This window comes from Magallana gigas, chromosome 6, assembly GCF_963853765.1.
Source record: "Magallana gigas chromosome 6, xbMagGiga1.1, whole genome shotgun sequence".
Classification (NCBI taxonomy): domain Eukaryota; kingdom Metazoa; phylum Mollusca; class Bivalvia; order Ostreida; family Ostreidae; genus Magallana; species Magallana gigas.
Window position 1 is genome coordinate 15673729 of NC_088858.1, and position 19099 is coordinate 15692827.

Sequence of the window (19099 nt, forward strand, 5' to 3'; positions counted from 1 at the left end):
AATGGACGTCACGATAAGTGTGTTCACCTAAATGAACATGCCCGTTTATAGTAGTTAACGCTCTGGCCCCAGGATCATGAAGCAATTTCAGACTAAAGTCAAAATTTCAACCAGTCATAAAATAATGGTTTATCATAAAATGACAATGGAAATTTGTAATTGACAACATTATATCAAGACACTTTAAATAGCATTTCAATTTTGTCAGTGTATTCAATCAAGAGTTATCAAGAGAGTTTACAATTTTTCACTTGTCTAAGTTTGCTTCATGATCCTGGGGCCTGATATATTCGTTTGTTTAATCCCACAAGAAAATTTAATGAAAGAGATTATAATAACGAGTTTCGACGTTGAACTTTCAAGTATGACGTCAAATACGGAAAAGCGACAATTTTCGGTAAATAATCAGAAATATTAATAGTGAGATTTTTTATGGGGTAAACCCGTGACCCACCTTAAGATCGGACGAAATCGAAAAATTAAATTTTTGATCAATTTAAAAGAATCAAGGAGTAATATTACGTGAGTAAGACGAATATCATTCTATCTTGATCTTGATATATCCTTTGATACTGTCTTTTGTACATGTACGATATCTTTCATAAACCAAAATTATCAACCTCTGTATGGAAAAGATCTTCAATAATCAAATGTGTGTAACTCTTATTAGTTATTATTAAATTAATTAGAAAAAAACAAATATGAATTTCGAATACCTGAATATTTATATTTTAAAATGTTACCTTAATCTGTAAGAGTAATGTTGCAGTCATTAAAGACTAAAGTGAATATTGAGAGGATTATCGTGCCAGTACCTACAGTGGTTTGGTTTCAAAACGTGTCGGTCGCAATTTTCAATTTGAGTGGTTAGAGGCGAAATTTTTGCTTCAACATTTTTTTAATTCACTGAACTATATTTCGGTTTGAATGCATAGAATGAACACTGCATACGTTTATTAACATAGTAAAATCGCCCATAGTAAGCCATTCGATGGCGTACTGTTGGTGCGCAAGCGGGAATGCCGTAATTACAAGAAATGAAAATATCGGGGGAAGAACAAAAAACACCGCTAAAAAAATATTGTAAATATGAATAATAATTATTTGAATAATAATCGGTGAGCAATCCGGCCCAGTTTGATTAAAGGGGCATGGTCACGATTTTGGTCAAAAATTATTTTTCCGATTTTAATATTTACAATGCTTCAAAAAGGCATTTTTAGTAGGCAACCGAAATTTGAGTGTCATTTGTTGAGATATAAGCGAGTTACAGAGCTTGAAACTTCACTTTTAAACCTAAAACGAATGTGTTAAACGTTAGGAACTGTTTATCTATGCTTGAAATAAATAAAAAGATAGACGAGATATAAGCGAGTTACAGAGCTTGAAACTTCAGTTTTAAACCTAAAACGAATGTGTTAAACGTTAGGAACTGTTTACCTATGCTTGAAATAAATAAAAAGATAGACAAATAAGCTGGAAAAAGATTTTTGGTATATTGAACCTATGTAAACAAAAACAGGGCACGAGCCTTGTTTACATGACAAAGAATTGTGCGCCCTGTATCGTGCTTACAACTCTACGAATGACTCTAAATTTAATCTGATTATTAGAAATGCATTTCTAAAGCATTGTAAAGAATAAAAACATAAAAATAAAATTTGACCAAAATCGTGACCATGCCCCTTTAAGTCTTGGGTTTTATTTCAAAAATATTATTTCAAGCCCCACCGTATTTGATCATCTAATACCAGCCACCAAATGCAGTTGCGGAAATAGGCTACCAACCACAGACCATGATGGCTGACAAAAGACGGTCTCCATTATTAATGAATGGAATGCTATGGGAAATCAAATCGACCATTGTTATTATTTTTTTTTTATCTTCCCTAGACAAAAATTGAAGCCTTAGCTTTTCAATGGAAAATAGGTGGGAACTGAAGGAGTTGTGACAGCAAGTGGCCTGTCAAACTGAAGTTTTCGATCTATTCAACAAGCAACATTTCTTGACATATGTTCAAGGACAAATTATTTTGAGCACTGTCCATTTTATGATGGTCAAAGAAGCCACTTATTTTTAGATTTAATTGAATGGGCGAAGAACAACAATATTGTCATGTCTGATCTTCCTCCATATTCCTCCCATATTTTACAACCATGAAATGTAGGATGTTTTGGGCCATTTAAATTTAAATTCAAAGAATTTTTGTCCTTTTCCCGCCCGACCCACAACACAGTCACTCATTATGATTTTTGCGCTTTCGAGTGCAAAGCATAAGCTTCTGCAATTCTGCATTATCAAAATCCAATAATTTTTATACAGTCTTCTTTTTTTAAAAACCATGCATCTACCCTTCCAAACTGGTGATGTACCACAATTACCCCATCAAATATATATCTTGGAGTAGTGTAGGTAACAAGGTCTTGCCAAACTCACTTGTCAATGCCAATGACGAAGCTATTGTTAAAGTATATGAGAAACAGACAGGACAGAATGCTCAGAAATTAAGAAAAATGAGGCTGTTGGGATTTTTTTTTCATGAAAATGGGTATAGAAGAAGAGAAAGCTGACGGTGTGACAGCAAACCAAGTTTTCTCTTGTGTGAATAGTATCCATAATATATTTGTCAACCCTGAATTGATGAACACTACCTATCCAGAGAAATGGGGTACTTATGTTATTGCAAAAAAACGGAGTTCAGCAGCTGGGTTTTTTTTCCATAAATTATCAGAAATCAAAATCCTAGAAACACCTTAGATATATGTACAATTGACTTCCAAAAGAACAATTTCCTATCTTGAAAACTGTAGGAGTTATCCGTATAGAAGAAGAGAAAGCTGATAATGTGACCGCAAACCGGGTTTTCTTTTGTGCGAATAGTATCCATAAACTATTTGTTAATCCTGAATCGATGAACACTACCTATCCAGAGAAATGGGGTACTCTACATGCAATGTTATCGCAAAAAAAAAAACGATTTCAGCAGCTGGGGTTTTTTCCCCATAAATTATCAGAAATCAGAATCCTAGAAACACCTTAGATATATGTACAATTGACTTCCAAAAGAACAATTTCCTATCTTGAAAACTGTAGGAGTTATCCGTATAATAGAAGTATAATCTTTTTTGCAAAGGTTTCTAAAAGTGATGTCATCAGTGTAATGTCATTAAATTCAGCTCCAATTACTTACTCGAGGAGACTGAAGAAAAAAAAATGGAAAAGACAAGTGATGTGGTTGCAAACATTTTAGGCAAAAAGTGCCATTGCACGTCGGGGCCAATGTGAATTGTGTGGACATGAGGTCCCTTTGTAATAATGTATCCCCATTCGTATAGTATGAATAAATACCCGATTACGATGCCCTGGTTCTGAAGCGTGAATTAATTTTTCTATCTGTTCCAAGATATCCTCGATTCACATTAAAAACCGTCTTAAAACCGATCATCCTGAAAACCTGTCACTTTTGCGAGAGCACCATCATGTAGGGTAGGTTCAAGCTTGTTCAAATCATGGGGCAAGGTAGGTCCACAATGGGAGGTTTTACATAAGAATACATAGAGAAAACTTTTAAAAAATCTTCTCAGAAACTGGTCCGTTTAAAGAGTTCAAACTTGTATGGGAGCATTCTCTGGTAGGATTGATTCAAGTTTATTCAAATCCTTTTCCCGGGGGTAGGGTGGGGCCATAATTGGTTTCGAATTTTAACAGAAGAATATATAGAGAAATATCTGTTCCTCAAAAATCGGTCGACCAGACAGCTGAAACGTAAATGGATAAATGGAAGCATTCTCGGGTAGAGTGGTTCAAATTTGTTCAAGTAATAATTCTCAAGGGGTACGTATGGGGCCACAATTAGGGGTAATTTTTACATAGGAATATATACAGAAAAATCTTCTCGAAAACCGGTCATCCAGAAAAGCTGCAACTTTCGTTTAAGTATCCGCAGATAGTGTAGGTTCAAATCAGACCCCACCTCTTTACGTAGTAAATTAAATTCTGATTTAAATTTTCACTTGAAAAGTAATAATGTAATGATAAACTCCATGATTTAGTTAAGTCTCAGTTACCTAGAATTTGATTTCACAACAATTCGAAAGTTGAAGGTACATTTTACAAAAGGTCTTGATTAGCAGATAAATTCCATAGAACGAATGCCACAAACAAATTGTTCTTAAACATGGTATTGTGCGCATTATTTGTAAAGATGTTTTGTCCATGAATGAAGTGATAGAAAGCAGGACATATCAGGGAAATATCTTTGGTTGTTCATTGGGCAAAGCCTAAAGTGCTGGATCTGTTGGCAACACTTGTGGCTTCAATGAGAAACAGGTTTTCTTTTACTGATAATGTTGAAGTAAACTCTTATTGAATCATTTTTTAAATTGGTCAGATAATGGATTAGCATACCTGGTCCTTGGCTCTGTGTAGTATATATATTGTGGTTTTAATGTTACCTGTTTAGTTGTTTTACTTTTTCCATTTCCAGATATTAATTCCAGTCAAGTTTTGGTTGATGTCCCAGTTTAGTTCTGGATGTTCATCAATTTCTACTGATCTGTATTTGTCAAATACTAACATACATGTACCTTAAGCAGGTAATGCAAGATGAGTTTGAAATGTGATTAATAATAAATTAACTTTTTATACAGAATAGAATTTAGAAATAAAGAAGTGAGGTTTGTGACACAGAAATTTGAAGCATACTTTGATTGTGATTTAGAGGATATACATAATAGGCTAATTCAAAAATAAACCATATTGAAGGCAATTATGTATTAGAGGTCTGCATTATACTTCTCTTTTTTTATTGTCCCCCGCCGCAACGCGGAGCGGGGACATAGAAATGCCGGGCGTCCGTCCGTGTTGCCGTCCGTCACACTTTTTTGTAAGCGCTCTCATGCCTACAAATTTTGACGGATTTTCATTAAATTTATACCAATTGTTTATACCACTATTACCTTAGTCAAGTTCGAAAATCAGCATTAATCGATACTTTTTGTTGGAGTTATGGGACTTTGTGACCTTGTAAGCGCTCTTATGCCTACAAATTTTGACAGATTTACATGAAATTTATACCAAATGTCTATATCACTAATACCTTGGTCAAGTTCCTAAATCAGCCTTGGTCGATACTAGTATACTGCTTGACTGGCGGGGGACCCAGGAATTCTATTCTTGTAAAAATTTAACCAATAACATTACTTGTAACTTAGTCTATGGTGTATTGAACAAGGATTTTGTTTTCCTCAAGGCACCAGGACAGGATTTCTTTGACCTGGCTTACAGTTCAAACACAGTTGGCTAACCATGGTTTCAGAATGTGTTTAGGCTTTTGGACTTGTTTTCCTCCAAAATCCGTTGCCAATGAATGTACATTTTCAACAATGAAATTCTGCAAGGGCAAGTCAAGAGGTATTGTAAAGACAAACACACTGAATGACTTTATGACCATTCAGCTTCAATTTTAATCTGTTCAGGAATTTGATCCTGAAAAAGCAATAAAACTTTGGATGGTAAGTTTATTTACTGACTTGGGGATCTTATATTTCAATTGGAATTGCTTATTAATATTATAGAAGTTATTTTATCCAGAACACTTTATTTGGCAACAGAGGCGTCTAAACTATAAAAGAAGAGCTCTTGCTGGTGGTGCAGCTTTATTAAATACAGATGATGCAGAACCCTTGGTGTTGAGGTCTTGGAATCACGTGTGGAGACGAAGGAGGGACCTTAAGTGTCTGATATCCAGGAGATGGAAAAAAGGTATAGTAATATAATGTCTAAACTGTGACTTTGTTTGTAGTTTACGTAGAGACAATCAAAACTTATAGTACATACTTTGTACCTGACTTACATCTTTCTATTGTTACAGATTGAAATGGAAGAAGAGATTAAAAGTGACAGAATTATCAGATTTAAATGACTCAGACTAATAGTGTGATGAGCCGACAGAACTTGTAAGTAGAAAGAGAATTATAACGGAGATAAAATCATAAACGCATAGAAGAATAAAATGACTTCAATAAAAAGTTTTCTGCGATTTTTTGGGGGTCATGTAATTTTTTGTTCTAGCAACTCGAGGATATACCTGCCCGTGTTAGAAATAACAATTGTGAAGACTGCATAATTGCATTGCATCATATGAACTCTCTTTGGCGATCGTATGATAGGTTCCAGTATCTTTGATATATTTCTGATATCTACTAATATTTGTTTGCGATTTTGCTAGACCATTTGTCCTTTTGGTGGGGTTTTTTTTAGGAATGACACGGTTTTGAATGTTTGTATATTTCTGTCTTTTACTGCGAGGTATTTTTCTTTTCTTTTCCATTCATATGGATTTCTTTGTTTTCTTCTTAGATTTTACTTGATAAGAAAAACCAGAGGTAGATTCATTCTGTTGTTTTTTCTGCGCGTTCTTTCCGCCTGCTTCTATACATGTATCGCCCTGCTTCTTTCTAGATTAATTTTCCTTTACTTTATATAGATCGGAAGTTCTACTGATAAAAGCATGTGAAAACAGACATGGAACAACCTATTCAATTTACTAAACCTAACAAAATAAACGATAACTGTTTTAAATTAAAGATACTAGACTATTAAAGAACGTGTTTTTCTTATGCAATATTCTCAGAATGCTTGTTTGTAAAAATGAAGTCAGAGGCGAGTTTAAGTTGTTCTGACTTAAATTATAACATTTTGAGAATATTGTAATGAAAACATTTTAGCGAGTCTAAAAAATAAGAAAAGTTAAGGTACGCCATTATTTTAGGCCCTTTTGAATTATGAAAATTTAACTCTATATCATTTATTTCAGGTAATTATAGAATTATTTGGCACAACATTAACGATAAGATAATGGACTACTGTCCTCATACATATCGACGACGTCTTCCATGTTTAGAGACAATGAGTGGGTGGAGGTCCTCCTCTGGTACTCTGGCTCTGCCTCCTGTGTTCTGAGAATTTTAACTTGGCCTCTTGGGACGTTTCTCCATCATTCACTTAATTCTTTTGACTCTGTTAGCACAATGTTCTATATCCACTATGCTAAATTGCTTTTAGACAACTACATTTAGCCGCTGTGATAAAGCTTATTACTTGATTAAGATATAACATAGTGTTATCCCTTATCAGCGTGTTAAAGTTAAGCTCTCTTTGAACTGGGGCCGGTTGTTCAAAGGGTGGGTAACTTCAAAACGGTGTTAACTTTAATCATTTGGTGAAGTGTTTTAAAGGATGCGTTTGTGTTAACTTTGTGCTGACTTTAATCCTCCCCCTGAGATTAGTTTATAAGAGAAAAAACGCGTTGTTTTACAGAATCGAATATCTAGCTTCACTACTAAGAGATGACCGACTAGAAGAAACGGGCACTGACTGTCAAAATGCAATTTCTAATTGCACTGGGATTTGGTATATTATAGAATTATAAAATTATTTTAATTATCTTTTAACTATTTGCTTATAATTGTGAAATACAAATTTACATTCCATTCTTGAAAAATCCTAGACTCCCTGCGTGCATAGTCTAGTGTACATACTATACATACATGAACTAGCCCAACATGAGTTTTTCTGTCGACAACAAAGTTTGATATAGACACCGAATTACCTACAGTTCAAATAGTTACCGATGCTTTGGCTGCTAGCGCTGTCATATTAATTTAATGGCCTTTTTCCTCAAATCAAAACTCTTGAATCAATTGCAAGATAAGATTTTCCCTTATTGTCAGGTTTAATTTAACTTGGTGTATTGACGGTACCAATGTTTGTATCCAGCTCCACCGGTCGATGAAAACACCTTTGTTGATCGTAAGGGATATCATAGCATAATGTGCAAAGGATTTGTGATCATTAAGGTTTGAAGTTTGTTTACAAATTTAAATTTTAGATGTCCCCACGTCCCTAAAATTACATACAATTTATTTGGGTCTCGCCATATGCACGCACATTCATTTTCAATTGAACGTTTAACATAGGTCCTACAACCTTTGATTCTTTATAAAAATAGCCGTTAACATTTTTTTGATTTATTACTTACATTTTTCAATGATAGAATAAAAACAGTTATTCTCCCCTTGTGGAAATAGAGGGTTGGATGATGATTATATTACAACACGTATTGACATTACTACAATTAGTTATTAATTTATAAATGCGTCATTGATATGCTAAGCCAAAAGGATGAGAGATGAAATTAAACACCACTGCCTTTAGATTTTTTGTCAAATAATATTAGATTTTATTATTTGCATAATATGCCATACATGATAACGACTTCAGCGATGTTTGAAAACAATACGGTGGATAGGGGCCCTCCTCCAGTTTTCTGGCTCTGCCTCCTGTGTTCAGATTAAGTTAGCATCTCGGTACATATTTCTCTCTTTTAACTCTTGACTGTCGTCTGTGTTATACCATCTTCATCCAAATTATCAGAAATATTTCTCCAAATGTGTTGATTTTTAAGCATTATTTACAGTGTTGCTGTATTTTGCGTCCAAAATTGGATTCAAACTGACCGGATTAGTTTCAGTTAAGCGTAATTTTTACTTCTGGCCTTCCTTTTGTTCTTTATGTAGACGATCTATGCCATATTGTTAAATGCATTATAGGTAATCAAGTGATTAACTCTGTTAACACATTGTTATCTAACTACTGTGTTCAATTGTTTAGAAAAAATATTTACATCCAATTCTTTATGTATTGGATGGTGTTATCGAAGAAAGGGCGACACCACTATCTCCTATTTGTCACGCACTTTATTACTAGAGTTAAATCCCCATTGAATATATAAATTAAAGCCAAAGCCCCATAATCTTTCTTTCACTTCCTGTTGCTGAGAAGATAGGTTGGTTAAGTTAATATAATATTTTTCTCTTTGATAAGCACTTGCAGCAAATAACCCACCCTTCCCTCCCTTTTGAAATGGTATCTGCTGGTTGTTCTCTGTTTTATTTTTCAGAAACCGTGTAAGGACCTGTCATCCGGTACGGCTGTTGTATGCTACACGTGTGCATGTAACACCTGATTGGCGTGAATAAGCGGCGCTGGTCATTTGAGACTAGTGCACGTATTAATATGTGGACATCGACCCCTACACCTCCCAAGGGTCAATTGTAAATCCTTGACTTCTGCACCTCCCAGAGTCAAGGTATTAAACCTGTGAACTTTGAACTTTGTTTGAATTTGTTGAATTATGTGAACTACATGTATGGTGTTACTTATGTGTTGAATTTTGAAATTTGGGGCATGCCCTTTGTCATGTATGGCGGCCTATTACCCATGTCCAATCATCGCCAGATTTGAAATAAAATTAATGAAAATTAACAATGTTTTACTATTTTTGTTTTGTCGCGCACTTTTCTGAGATAACTGAATTTAACCAATGTGTTAGCTAATCATTTGATTAAGATTTATCACAGTGTTATCTCTAATTAGTGTGTTAAAGTTAACCACCTTTAGTATAGATATGAGGCCTTATCATACATGTAAGTAATATTCTGAAATTCAACATTGAATTCTTTTTGCAAGTATTGAAAAGAAATACATGTTGCGTTTTTAAAGTATCCCGCTTATATAAATTATATTATACCGAACTTGGGTTTTATCTTATTAACCCGGGATGTTATGAAACGTACCTTGTGGGTATCCCAAATCTGTGTATTGGCAATAAAGAAAACACAGCCAGGATTTAAATAAAATAGAGATATTTCCAGCTTATTAAATAACGATAGTCCCAAGACTCTGGGAGTGTATATATAAAATCAATAAATTCCGAATTTGATGGGATTAAATCAATGAATACCCAACTTGATGGGATTAGAATCAATTAATAAAGTTCTATATCCCGCAAAACCGGAAGTCCCGTTCCTTTAAAAATCCTCCCACTTTACATAGTGCCTATAAACCTAAGTAAAAACAAAGTTTATCTACAAACAAATTAATAAATTGATTGATTAAACAATATTATTTCATCAACTCCCACTGCCAAATAATTAAACATTTGCCCATCGGGAATTTCATCGGCCATTGCCAAAGTCTGGCTGATGTCCAGAGGTGGACTAGACCGTCGTCTGCTCAAAATCAGCTGGCATGCGGTTATAAAGCATCGGGTTCGGCCGTTATGACATCATATACAAACCCGCCATTATGGGGAAAGCAGTAAACAAGATGGGAGAACTGAAACAAGTGAATAACGGCGTTTTGACGATATGTATTATCGAAAGGCAATAGAGGGAGTTGTGATTGAAGAACTTAATGAAACGTGAGAGTTTAAACGATGCATGGAACTCCAAATAAGACCAAATGTATCGTCGAGGAAACTCGGGTAACTCAGTCCCGTTAGTTATGACGATACCTCGGTAATTATATCAATATATATCAATATGATTTATTTTCATGAAAACATTAATCATAATTTATTTATTTTCCCTTGTATGACTTGTGTTGGGTTTTCACTTCTTGAGCTTATTACGGCTATTAGGGATAAGAATGGTATGTCAGATGCACGAATTCATTTTTGTAACACTGCTCCCTCCCTTGTAAAGCATTCGTCTTCAAATGGGACTTATTATTAAGTGAATTTTCCTCATAGAACACAATTTATAATGGGATGTTAAATATTCATTCATCTGTTCTTATTAATTCATTATAACACAACAATGTCACATGTAACAACAATTGAACAATTCATCAACAAAGTATAGAAAATTAAAAAAAATAAAATTCATACATGCACAGTATTGATAATTTACCAACCGTTCTGAACGACATTAACAGATTCATAATGTTCACTTTAGTCTTCCCACAATGCAGACATGCTTTTCTTCACAGCGATTTCGCACAGCTCATGATCAGAAAGCCGGTAATATTCCGCCTCCACATGAATTTGTCTCAGGACCTGGTGGTTTTGGGGTACAATCTTGTGAAAATTACTTGGATCTCTAAGAAAATCGAGGATGAAGTCGAAGAACCGGGGATTTCTGTCAATGAAGTAACAAAAAACGCCTTTGTATTGTAAGGCTTCACTGGGGATCCAGGTGCAACCATGTCGGCCAATAAACTATTTGGTGCTGAGGTAAGTATCGGTGTGCTTGTTTCAAATTTCTTTCCTCCCACGATTAAAATGATTCGTTTTGTTTAACACTGTGCTAAGATACTTATTTGACCTTCATTTTTTTGTTGGGGTGTAGATAGGTGCAGGCACTTCGTCAACGGTGTACCGGGTGGTGATTTCTAGCAGAGGGTCTTTGGATTTGGAAAATGTTGTTGGAGCAGAGGAATTATCAGAAGATGAACTTGAACTGGATGATGGGCTGGACGACGATGAGCTGGATGAATAGGATGACATATGTCGTCTCTTGGCGGAAGTGATGGTTTAAGTTCTGGATCTTTAGCCGGATTGCTTGGGACCTAATTGGGTGATGAAACTTCCTGTGCGGCTTTTGGAAGGGGATCTGCGGCAAGAGGTACGATGATGGCAGCTTCCTTTAGTTGTTGGATATCTTCTGGTGGTGAGCAAATCGTTTCTATAGCCTGTTTCGTAGGAGGCTCGTCGTTGCCAGCATCTCCCTTACTTCCTGGTTTATCCGTCAAAGAGACTCTTTTCTTTTTGTACAAAGTGGAGGGGATTTCCACGCGTATGGTTCTCTTTGCGCTCTGGATTTCGGGGTACATATCTGTTTTTTTATTTCCTGAATAAATGGTGTCACATGCTGCGCCCGAGATTTCTGGAATTTCAGAAATTCTTTCTTCTCTTCCTCTGTGTACGTGCCCTCTTTACTACACTAACTTTGTGATCCTTACAGGAGTGCTTCTGATCTTTCCTATTGAAGATTTCGAAACATTCTGTACACATGAAGCCAAATCTTAAATGTGCGGAGGTTATATGCTTCTCACAATGCATTAACTGGGTAAAAGCCCTTTGTTCTGTGCATAGCAGGCATTGGTAACACTGAACATAATGGATGAAATTTCAAGTTAAGAACAATTTGATTTATATTGATATTTGCAAATGTTGAACTGTTTAACTGGGATTTGGATTGTATGAACTATTTGGGTTTGTGAGTTCCCTGGTATTATTGTGGTGGATTATATCCCCCTTGTTTTTTCCATGCTTTCCTACTCTATACAGAACATCATTAACACTTTGTAGGGCCTGTGCCATTTCAATGATAGTTTCTTTTTAAGTCCCATATTTTAAATAAAACCAATGAATTCCCAACTTGATGGATTAGAATCAATCCATTCCCAAACTTGATGGGACGGTAATCAAATATTATAAACAGTCATATGCATCAAAACACTTAATATGTAAAGTTCTATATCCCGCAAAATCGTGCGGGAGTCCCGTTCCTATAATAATCCTCCCACTTTATATATGCCTATAAACCTAAGTATAATAAATTGATTGATTAAACAATATTATTTCATCACTTCCCACTGCCAAATAAATAAACATTTACTCATCGGGAAATTTCGTCCGCCATTGCCAAAATGTGGCTGATGTCCAGAAATGGACTAGACCGTCTGCTCAAAAATCAGCTGGCAGGCGGTTATAAAGCATCGGGTTCGGCCGTTATGACGTCATACCGCATGCTACACAAACCAGCCATTATGGGGAAAGCAGTAAACAAGATGGGGGAACTGAAACACGTGAATAACGGGGTTTTGACGATACGTATTATCGAAAGGCAATAGGGGGAGTTGCGATCGAGGAAATCAATGAAACAAAAGAGTGTAAACGATGTTTGGAACAATAAATAAGACCAAATGTATCGTCAAAGAAACTCGGGTAATTCAGTCCCGTTAGTTATGACGATACCTCGGTAGTTATATCAATATATATCAATGTGATTTATTATCATGAAAACATGAATCATAATTTAATTATTTTCCCTTGAATTAATTGTGTTCGGTTTTCACTTTTTGAGTTTATAAATGCTCTTGGGTATATTAATGGTATATCACATGCACGAATTTATTTTCGTAACATACATATTGAAAAAATAAAACAAAATCAACAATATCAGTTCTCTTGTTTATTCAAAGCAACATTATCAAAATATATGATCACCAATAGTCACGTCTATAGCACAATTGATCACTTTTCTCCAAATCATTTTTCAATCTGCAATATATTAAAAAGTTATTGAAGAATAAGAATGATGTATTCGATCGATATCGTTCAGAATTATGCTGCAGGTAACTTCTTCCTTTATGCTTACTCGTGTTGTACATGATTTAATGGCTAACTGTCTGGGGCGGTGTCCCTGCAAGCAAATGAACAATACACAAATCAATGCAAAGTCTAATTTTATTCGATAGAATGTTTTATATTAATTGCTATCGAATTCTTGTTTATAGTGTAGTTTGTTCGAAAATCAACACATTGTTAACCAATAGGATTTCAGTTATAGATATTATTTTCACAGAAGATTCCTTCTTGTCTATTTTCAGTCGTTACATATTGTCTTTACGTGTCAGATATGTCATTATTCTAACATTTTATATTCGGCTTACATAAGTTCTCATTACATAACCAATTTTTTAATGAAAGAAAAGTTAAATTGCAAGTAATTACACATAAGATTGCTCTATAGTTCATGTATTGTCAAAAAGCGTAGTTCAGCTTTAGATGTGAATACAGTCATTTATTTCAAACCGACCTGGTCCACACAGAGTATCCACCTTGTACTTGAGGCTCGTGGTGATCATGGCTATTTTCATTACACCGTTCTGTTCTCCACAGACACTGCTTTTAGAGGTATCTGCCGTCATAGTTTCAATACACTCTATCAGCTTGGCGTCTTTACTGTGGATGCAATAAAACGTTTAACTGTGTTCTCAGACATTAATTTCAAATGTATGAGTTCTATTTCATCGTATAAATTTGATTGAAGTTTTACCTCAATAAAATAGTTCCAAGGACCCACCACACCTTTGGGAAAAGCCCCAACTACTATATTTCTATACTTATAGAAAATGATGTACCACTATTTATAAAAAATATATTCGAACTCGGGACCCCACTGGTCATTAGACAGAAGCTGTAACCAATTTGCTACAGAGAAGGACTCGCGCTTATGGCGATATACATAATCAGTTTCATAATGGGTTGAAACCGCCTTGTTGTGACGAACAGTCATAAAAAGTAATATACAGGAGGTGTTGAGGACCATTACGAAGGTGAAAATTTTCTTTTTAAAAATAAATTTGAAATCATGCACCATAAGCTTTCCATAACTACATTTCTGTTCCTCCAAAATACATACAGTTAAGGTCAGGCATTCTATTATGAAACCCCCCCCCCCCCCCCAATAACAAAATTAAGTCTTTTTCACTTGAATTTTGATTTGCAAACGATAAGTACCAATGTGATGATGTTGAAAAAAAATCCGATTCGTTAAAAATAAAATCAAATTTTCTCTCTAAGAATTAAATGTATTTTCGCTCAAGTTAATTTCCCCCGGGTATAAAGAGGGGACGTATGAATGAATTCGTGACCTTTATCGAGTTCAACACTTCTTCACTGAAAGATATGTGTATTTACTTGCTTTGAATTGTTTTTATAAAATGAGTGGAAACGGTTACCTTGGATTATATAGTAAAACATATTGATAGCAAAAAAATTGATTATGCATGTATAGAATTTTAAAGGATTCTGTATTTGTTGTAAACAAAACAAAAAATAAAGAACGCAATCCATTTGTTTTTCTGAACAAAAATGTTTTAAATGTAAATGATTGAGATTTGTTTGATGATGTGATTACAAACTCAAGATGTAACGCTACCCCCCCCCCCCTTTGTCTTTTAAAATGATTAAAATGCAAAGAAACAAGTTATCGTTTGCATGGTATACATAATTTACTAACTTCGGACAGTGTACCTCCTCTCCTTTGTGATTTGTAGAAAATATATGATGTGAAAAATTAGTTTTATTTCATTGGTTGATATGCGTTCGGTGCAAGGAATATGATTTTATTATCATCTAATATACCAACGACTTTCCAATTTTCCAAGATTTCCAATCATTTTTATAAAATGAATATCGCTAAAAAGGGGAAAGTTTTTTGTTGCGTAACATATTGAGGAGTAATTATGTTGGTATTTTCAATCATCAAACATCAAACAAAATATCGACCATTTACATTGCAAATTAAAGAAAGATACATGTGTTTTAGAATAAAAGCATATATTACTAAAGCAACCAAGCGTTGCACGAACCCTTGGTCTTTAGAACTTCAATACATTAGCGATGTTATTCATGCAGCGATTGATCACGGACGTGTATCTTCTTAACAAAATTACAAATACATCCTCTTGAATTTCGTTCTACCTTTTAAAGTCTTGCTTATGCATTTGTATTTTCACCTAGACAATGACTTAAATTGAACTAAATAACTTGTTTATATTGAGTGCCAAACAATACTCAGAGTCGCTGCATTCAAAAGAAAAATATAGAAAAGACAAAATTGGGGGTGGGGGTTGTTATTGTAGACCAGTGTAAGAAATGAAAGGTATTATTTGTCGAATCTATTTCACACAATCGGTGTGTTCTTTAGACTTTGTGCACTCTTACCGTATATCCGGGTTTTTTCGCGTGTCACAAAAATGGGGGAAATCTGATAAAATTTTAATTTGCGTCAGTTAATTTCTGCGATTTAAACAGTTTTTTATAGAAAATGATACAAGAAATAATTTCTGCGTATTCAATTATGTGCGATTTAAAAGAGATCGCAAAAATAGCGAAAAACAGATCATCATGAAAAATACCGGATATACGGTATCATGGGGGGGGGGTGTATATATATATATATATATATATATATATATATATATATATATATATATATATATATATATATATATATATATATATATATTAAAGAATTGTTTTTTATTTACAAAATACTAGTGAGGTTAAAAAAACAGTTTTAAAACAAAGTAAATAGTTGTTCTGACCAGATTTTAAAAAAATCGTTGTTTTGGTGACTACCATGCAATTATTTCTGGAATTAAAGTATTGATTATAAATGTTTATTTCATGGGAGTTGATTTTAATCAACTCTCCTATGCAGTTACTCTGGCAAACCGAAAGTGAAGCAGTGTTTGGACCGAAGCACAACTCAACATCGCTGACAACATTTAATTCTAATCGAAAATTCGATGTAGTGTATTCTAAAGCCTTAATTAATTCCAAGGGATCTTATTTATAGATACCATGTAAATAGTCAGATTTTAAATGGTACTAACAAGTTAGATATTTTTTGTAGTCGTACATAGTTTGTATTACTACGCCAGAAGTCAACATAGTCTTGTTCAACCAGACGCTCGGCTCTCTCCGTTAATTTCCGACTAGCAGAGAGTCTCTCTCGCTTGTCGGATATTGACGGAGACAGCCGAACGTCGATCTAGTTGAACGAGACTAGAGTTAAATATTGCCTGAATCCATACAATTTCTCAGTACTATTTCGATTACTGACACGTAATTTGATGGAATTAATTCTTTGAATATTACACAACAAGATTCATATGGGGTTTTCACGAAATTCCTGTCGAAGAAATGATATAATAAAAAAATGTGCGTAATTCAAATACATATAGGAAAATACTTAGCGTGCAAAATAACATATCGTTTATTTTAAAATAAATAATAATCGATAAAATCAACTCCCTTCAGTACTTTGATTTAATTCTAGCATTCTCTGAAAATATTTGGCCGTGTCTCTTGTAAAGGAATAGTGATAACTTGTTTTACCTGCAGATAGTTTTGATAGTGCCAGCGTTCTGTTGTTCATCCATAAGAACATCTTTGACGTCATCGGATGGCAACCCTGTGATATCACTGAAACATTTTCTCATTCCATCTGTGTACAGAGATAGACAAGGGTCTTCTTGTTGACCATTGCAACCTAAAACAAACACGAGAAATGATACATTAAAACGTATTGGAACTACTAGTATTTACGATGTATTTTTAAACTTAGAAGAATGGTAAATATTATTCATAAATAACACAAAAGTTCACACCGCTGTGAGTTTTGATTGTGATAAAAAAATTCTTGGGTAGAAAAGTGCAAACTATAAAAAATGTAATTTTTCCATATTTGATTATTTTTTAGACGTAAGTAGTTATACTGTTCATAAATAATAAGAATTTATAATTGATAAGCCTATCTGAATCCAGTAAGACACAGAATGAAACTATCAAGGGATGCGTAAACCTACCTGAATATACTCCAAAAAGACACAGAAGAAAAACGGTTAAGGGATTCATGTTGCGACTTTTCTTGGTTTCTATTTCCAACTGTGCGTTGCTAATTGCCAGAAAAACAATCAATTTATACGGCAGGGACAATATCCTGAGGCATTTTATGACGTGTATTCGGTGACTATGGAAAGCCGTATGTACCATGTATACCGTGAGATTTATCGTTTGTTTTATTAAGGTTTATGTTGTCTGTTTTGAGTAAGTGGCGGGAGAAAATAACTTTATTTTAAATGTTCCATGTGAAAAAAAATTTAATTTTAAACCATATTTTTAATTTTAAAAACAGTAGAGAAAGCCAATATCGCCAGAGTGTGGTTCATTGAGTCATAATGATACGCAAGAGGTTCTGAATTTCATTTTTTTTAAAAAAACTGGAACCAATATGTTATTTTAGCAGGATAGAATTTTTAAATATACCTATATTTTGAAATTACTTGTAGAACAGTTTGACATTAGAAATTATAAAAACCTATTCATATGTTTTCTTCTGGCGACGGAAACATTTAAAGATCAAATTAAAAAGATGTAATAAATAAATTGCTATGTTGCTGATAAGCTAAATTAGACACTAGGTTTTCGTGGCTTTTTGGATTGCTCCGCTTTCCATATCACTCAGGTAGAGTGTATATATGTAAATTTCATGGAAAATGTTTGCATTTGCTTTGTTGCAATCAGTAATCAGTTACGCTCTGTGCTTCAATCCTTGTGCGAATAAAAATGTACAGAAATTTTGCGCTCAATAACGTACAAGTAGCTCCCGCTAAAATGGTGAATATAGTGTAGCTCTTGATTGCTGTAATTGTATTTTTTTTAAAAATGTTATTTTTGTTATTGTGATCACGAAGTGTTATAGATAAATATAAAGCAAGCTGATTCTTCTTTATATTCTTGTCTTTCAAAACTTTGTTAACTTGTACTACTACTTGTTACAAATATTGTAATCGATTTTAGCGAATTTTGCGTGTATTAATGCATGTATGTATATATTAATTTTTCTCTGTATACCAGACATCTTCAGAGGATTTAAGAGTTAACAGTATTGTTAATTTTGTAATGATGAAAACATGTTTATTCCTCTTTAACAATTTTTGAGAGAAAAAAATTATTTCACCCTCATTAACATGTATACGATCGTCTTATCGATATTTTTTCGGGTTTGCCATCCTCCCCCATCCAGCAAGCTGACACCAAAAAACCTTCAATAACAATAGGGCTTTGAGGAACTGAGCACGTATAACACCTTTAAAAGCACGAATAATGCAGCTATTAACATGTTGATGTAAATATGAGCAATTGTACGCAGCCCGCAGATATTTTTAATTACATTACCACATTTTTGAATAATTTAAAAGAATGGGAAATTGTGGATAGTTTTGATTTCCAAATACATTTAAACACATTCATATACTGTTTTACTTAAAGACTGGTAGTCTAATGCTCAGTTCTTGAAATAATCAAGTTTTTTATTTTTAAATTATCTAACTATTAAATTAGTTTAATTGAAGGTAAGGGCAAGGGAGCACTGGACTCTCCAAACCTAATTTTTTTCCCTCAAAATGTCCTATTGTGCATAATTTATATGAATTTTTTTACTCCAGTTGAACATTTAACAGGATTTTTTTTTATAAAGCATTGACATTTTATTTGTGAATTACATATATCACAATAATTTAAGAGATCATATTTCTAAACCTAAAAAGATTCCAGCATTGAATCAGCGTATCAGTACAGGTTTCTTAGAGAGGAAAGATAGTTAAGGAAAATACATATCTATTCACTGTCCTTAAAAAAAGGAAGTTTTACCATTTCACAGTTATTGATATATG

The 19099-nt window shown here is 34.0% G+C and overlaps 1 protein-coding gene across 1 annotated transcript; it reads right to left on the minus strand.

The window, feature by feature from the left end:
- Positions 1 to 13216: 13216 nt before the first annotated feature.
- Positions 13217 to 17388, minus strand: LOC105335279 (uncharacterized). The gene is made up of 4 exons (XM_011439098.4): positions 17231 to 17388; positions 16761 to 16914; positions 13669 to 13814; positions 13217 to 13272 (listed from the first exon to the last, which is right to left on the minus strand). Exons 1-4 carry the CDS (start codon positions 17277 to 17279, stop codon positions 13244 to 13246), a joined length of 378 nt encoding a protein of 125 aa, XP_011437400.2. The 5' UTR covers positions 17280 to 17388; the 3' UTR covers positions 13217 to 13243.
- Between the last annotated feature and the right edge of the window lie 1711 nt (positions 17389 to 19099).

Bases quoted from the DNA above. Each gene is read 5' to 3' on its own strand.
- LOC105335279 (XM_011439098.4), bottom strand. From the start codon at position 17,279: ATGAATCCCTTAACCGTTTTTCTTCTGTGTCTTTTTGGAGTATATTCA. The intron at 16,915-17,230 runs GTAGGTTTACGC...TGTTTGTTTTAG, and splicing joins TCTTTTTGGAGTATATTCAG to GTTGCAATGGTCAACAAGAA. The intron at 13,815-16,760 runs GTAAAACAAGTT...TTGCATCCACAG, and splicing joins ACTATCAAAACTATCTGCAG to TAAAGACGCCAAGCTGATAG.